Source organism: Siphateles boraxobius, unplaced genomic scaffold (assembly GCF_051911475.1).
Source record: "Siphateles boraxobius isolate OS27281-9 unplaced genomic scaffold, OSU_SipBor_1 4, whole genome shotgun sequence".
Lineage (NCBI taxonomy): Eukaryota > Metazoa > Chordata > Actinopteri > Cypriniformes > Leuciscidae > Siphateles > Siphateles boraxobius.
In genome coordinates, this window is record NW_027509030.1 from 6890 (window position 1) to 12500 (window position 5611).

General features: G+C 42.6%; 1 protein-coding gene across 2 annotated transcripts in view; it reads left to right on the forward strand.

The window, feature by feature from the left end:
• Window positions 1-3890: 3890 nt before the first annotated feature.
• The window catches only part of LOC143706024 (collagen alpha-1(XIV) chain-like), a 74883-nt gene continuing 73162 nt past the window's right edge, over window positions 3891-5611 (forward strand). For both annotated transcript variants that reach the window (XM_077197561.1, XM_077197562.1), the window contains exons 1-2: window positions 3891-4024; window positions 4100-4226. In XM_077197561.1, coding sequence (XP_077053676.1) covers window positions 4121-4226 — 106 coding nt within the window. In that variant the 5' untranslated portion in view covers window positions 3891-4024; window positions 4100-4120. The remainder of the gene's footprint in view (window positions 4025-4099; window positions 4227-5611) is intronic.

A 5611-nucleotide genomic window follows, 5' to 3' on the forward strand; every position in this document is an offset into this window, starting at 1 on the left:
AGACACACACCAGAACATCACACACACACCAGAACATCACACACACACCAGAACATCACACACACACCAGAACATCTCACGCACGCCAGAACATCACACACACACCAGAACATCACACACACACCAGAACATCACACACACACCAGAACATCACACACACACCAGAACATCACACACACACCAGAACATCACACGCACACCAGAACATCTCACGCACGCCAGAACATCACACACACACCAGAACATCACACACACACCAGAACATCACCACACACACACCAGAACATCACACACACACCAGAACATCACACACACACCAGAACATCACACACACACCAGAACATCACACACACACCAGAACATCATACACACACCAGAACATCACACACACACCAGAACATCACACACACACCAGAACATCACACACACACACACACACCAGAACATCTCACACACACCAGAACATCACACGCACACCAGAACATCACACACACACCAGAACATCACACACACACCAGAACATCACACACACACCAGAACATCACACACACACCAGAACATCACACACACACCAGAACATCACACACACACCAGAACATCACACACACACACCAGAACATCACACACACACCAGAACATCACACACACACCAGAACATCACACACACACCAGAACATCATACACACACCAGAACATCACACACACACCAGAACATCACACACACACCAGAACATCACACACACCAGAACATCACACACACGCCAGAACATCACACACACACACCAGAACATCACACACACACCAGAACATCACACACACACCAGAACATCACACACACACACCAGAACATCACACACACCAGAACATCACACACACACCAGAACATCACACACACACCAGAACATCACACACACACCAGAACATCATACACACACCAGAACATCACACACACACCAGAACATCACACACACACCAGAACATCACACATACACCAGAACATCACACACACACCAGAACATCACACACACACCAGAACATCATACACACACCAGAACATCACACACACACCAGAACATCACACACACACCAGAACATCACACACACACCAGAACATCACACACACACACCAGAACATCACACACACACACTAGAACATCACACACACACCAGAACATCACACACACACCAGAACATCACACACACACCAGAACATCACACACACACCAGAACATCACACACACACACCAGAACATCACACACACACACCAGAACATCACACACACACCAGAACATCACACACACACCAGAACATCACACACACACACCAGAACATCACACACACACACCAGAACATCACACACACACACCAGAACATCACACACACACACCAGAACATCACACACACACCAGAACATCACACACACACCAGAACATCACACACACACCAGAACATCACACACACACCAGAACATCACACACACCAGAACATCACACACACACCAGAACATCTCACACACACACACCAGAACATCACACACGCCAGAACATCACACACACGCCAGAACATCACACACACACCAGAACATCACACACACCAGAACATCACACACACGCCAGAACATCACACACACACACCAGAACATCACACACGCCAGAACATCACACACACGCCAGAACATCACACACACGCCAGAACATCACACACACACACCAGAACATCACACACGCCAGAACATCACACACACGCCAGAACATCACACACACACCAGAACATCACACACGCCAGAACATCACACACACGCCAGAACATCACACACACACCAGAACATCACACACACCAGAACATCACACACACGCCAGAACATCACACACACACACCAGAACATCACACACACACACCAGAACATCACACACACACACCAGAACATCACACACACACCAGAACATCACACGCACACCAGAACATCTCACACACACCAGAACATCACACACACACACACCAGAACATTACACGCACACCAGAACATCACACACACACCAGAACATCACACACACACCAGAACATCACACACACACCAGAACATCACACACACACACACCAGAACATCACACACACACCAGAACATCACACACACCAGAACATCTCACACACACCAGAACATCACACACACCAGAACATCTCACACACACCAGAACATCACACACACCAGAACATCACACACACGCCAGAACATCAGACACACACCAGAACATCTCACACACACCAGAACATTACACACACACCAGAACATCACACACACACCAGAACATCACACACACACCAGAACATCACACACACACACACCAGAACATTACACGCACACCAGAACATCACACACACACCAGAACATCACACACACACCAGAACATCACACACACACCAGAACATCACACACACACACCAGAACATCACACACACACCAGAACATCACACACACACACCAGAACATCACACACACACACCAGAACATCTCACACACACCAGACCATTACACACACCAGAACATCACACACACACCAGAACATCACACACACACCAGAACATCACACACACACCAGAACATCACACACACACCAGAACATCACACACACACCAGACCATTACACACACCAGAACATCTCACACACACCAGACCATTACACACACCAGAACATCACACACACACCAGAACATCACACACACACCAGAACATCACACACACACACCAGAACATCACACACACACCAGAACATCTCACACACACCAGAACATCACACACACACCAGAACATCACACACACACACCAGAACATCACACACACACCAGAACATCACACACACACACCAGAACATCACACACACACCAGAACATCTCACACACACCAGAACATCTCACACACACCAGACCATTACACACACCAGAACATCTCACACACACCAGACCATTACACACACCAGAACATCACACACACACCAGAACATCACACACACACCAGACCATTACACACACCAGAACATCACACACACACACACCAGAACATCACACACACACCAGAACATCACACACACACCAGAACATCACACACACACACCAGAACATCACACACACACACCAGAACATCACACACGCACACCAGAACATCTCACACACACCAGACCATTACACACACCAGAACATCACACGCACACCAGAACATCAAACACACACCAGAACATCACACACACACCAGAACATCACACACACACCAGAACATCACACACACACACCAGAACATCACACACACATCCGGTGTGCCGACTACAGAGAAGTGCTGACTAGAAGGAAGTGAACTGGGATTGACTCATAGACTATAAAATAATATGTTCGTAGTGTGTCACGTCACCCGTAGTGTTTCTGAAGAGCGTTTTTGAAGCCCAAAGTGGGCGGAGCCGGCCGTCGCCATCTTGTTAGTAGTGACATCAGCGGAAATCCACCTGTCACTCAAGTGGCCACGCCCTTAATTATGTACAACTTTAAGGCTTAATATAATTTAAACGGATGAGTTATAAAAATATTCACCCCCCTCACAGTCTTCATGAAGAGCAAAATTAGCTTTATAGACCAAAACCACTTTTATCACCAGGCTGTGAACATGTTTATTTCTGCTGTAAAGTTGGGCATTTTAACATGGGGGTCTATGGGACTGAGTCACTTCTGCAGCCGGTCTCTAGTGGCCAGTGGATGAACTGCAGTTTAACTCACTTCAGTGTTGGATTCAAGAGAGATGGGAAGATTAACGCTTGGATTGACAGGAACAGGAAGTAGGAGAATCCTGTTGGATCATTCTGAATCCCATCATATCTCCTCTCTGATTCTCTCCTCTCAGTTCGTCTGACTCCTGCTCGTAATCTGCGCATCACAGACGTGAATCACAGCTCCGCTAAACTATCCTGGGACGCGGCGTCTCGGAAGGTCAAAGGTTACCGCATTGTTTATGTGAAGACAGACGCTGTGCAGACCAATCAGGTGAGCCCTCATCCGGTCGCTGGGAACTGGATTGTTGTGGCATGTCTCTGACCTTTGACCCTACGTTGACCTCAGGTGGAAGTGGGTCCGGTAACCATGGTGATGCTGCGTAACCTGAGCTCAGTGACGGAGTACACCGTCGCCATCTTGGCTCTCTATGAGGAGGGGCAAGCAGAAGCGCTGACCGACACGTTCACCACCAGTGAGTCACACACACATAAATCATCTGTGAATTTTTGTCATCCTTTGGGTATCGTTACATTATGATCCCGCTCTTATTCATGCAAATGCTTTTAAACCAGTCAAGCACAACAAGACAAAAGAGAACAAGCTGTGTGTGAATGTCCTGTCTATGTGATACACACACACACACACACACAGACACACAGACACACAGAAAGCGTGCGCCAGAATGCAGTTCTCTTTCCCGCTTGAACGAACAATAACACACACAATCCTCATAACATAAGAGCAGTCTTAATGAGTGAAATAAAGTCTTAATGAGTGAAATAAAGTCTTAAATGAGTGAAATAAAGTCTTAATGAGTGAAATAAAGTCTTAATGAGTGAAATAAAGTCTTAATAAGTGAAATAAAGTCTTAATGAGTGAAATAAAGTCTTAATAAGTGAAATAAAGTCTTAATGAGTGAAATAAAGTCTTAATGAGTGAAATAAAGTCTTAATGAGTGAAATAAAGTCTTAATAAGTGAAATAAAGTCTTAAATGAGTGAAATAAAGTCTTAATAAGTGAAATAAAGTCTTAATAAGTGAAATAAATTCTTAAATGAGTGAAATAAAGTCTTAATGAGTGAAATAAAGTCTTAAATGAGTGAAATAAAGTCTTAAATGAGTGAAATAAAGTCTTAATGAGCGAAATAAAGTCTTAAATGAGTGAAATAAAGTCTTAAATGATTGAAATAAAGTCTTAATAAGTGAAATAAAGTCTTAAATGATTGAAATAAAGTCTTAATGAGTGAAATAAAGTCTTAATAAGTGAAATAAAGTCTTAATAAGTGAAATAAAGTCTTAAATGATTGAAATAAAGTCTTAATAAGTGAAATAAAGTCTTAATGAGTGAAATAAAGTCTTAAATGAGTGAAATAAAGTCTTAAATGAGTGAAATAAAGTCTTAAATGATTGAAATAAAGTCTTAATGATTGAAATAAAGTCTTAAATGAGTGAAATAAAGTCTTAATAAGTGAAATAAAGTCTTAATGAGTGAAATAAAGTCTTAAATGAGTGAAATAAAGTCTTAAATGAGTGAAATAAAGTCTTAAATGATTGAAATAAAGTCTTAATGAGTGAAATAGTCTTAATAAGTGAAATAAAGTCTTAATGAGTGAAATAAAGTCTTAAATGATTGAAATAAAGTCTTAATAAGTGAAATAAAGTCTTAATGAGTGAAATAAAGTCTTAAATGAGTGAAATAAAGTCTTAAATGATTGAAATAAAGTCTTAATGAGTGAAATAAAGTCTTAATGAGCGAAATAAAGTCTTAAATGAGTGAAATAAAGTCTTAAATGATTGAAATAAAGTCTTAATAAGTGAAATAAAGTCTTAATGAGTGAAATAAAGTCTTAAATGAGTG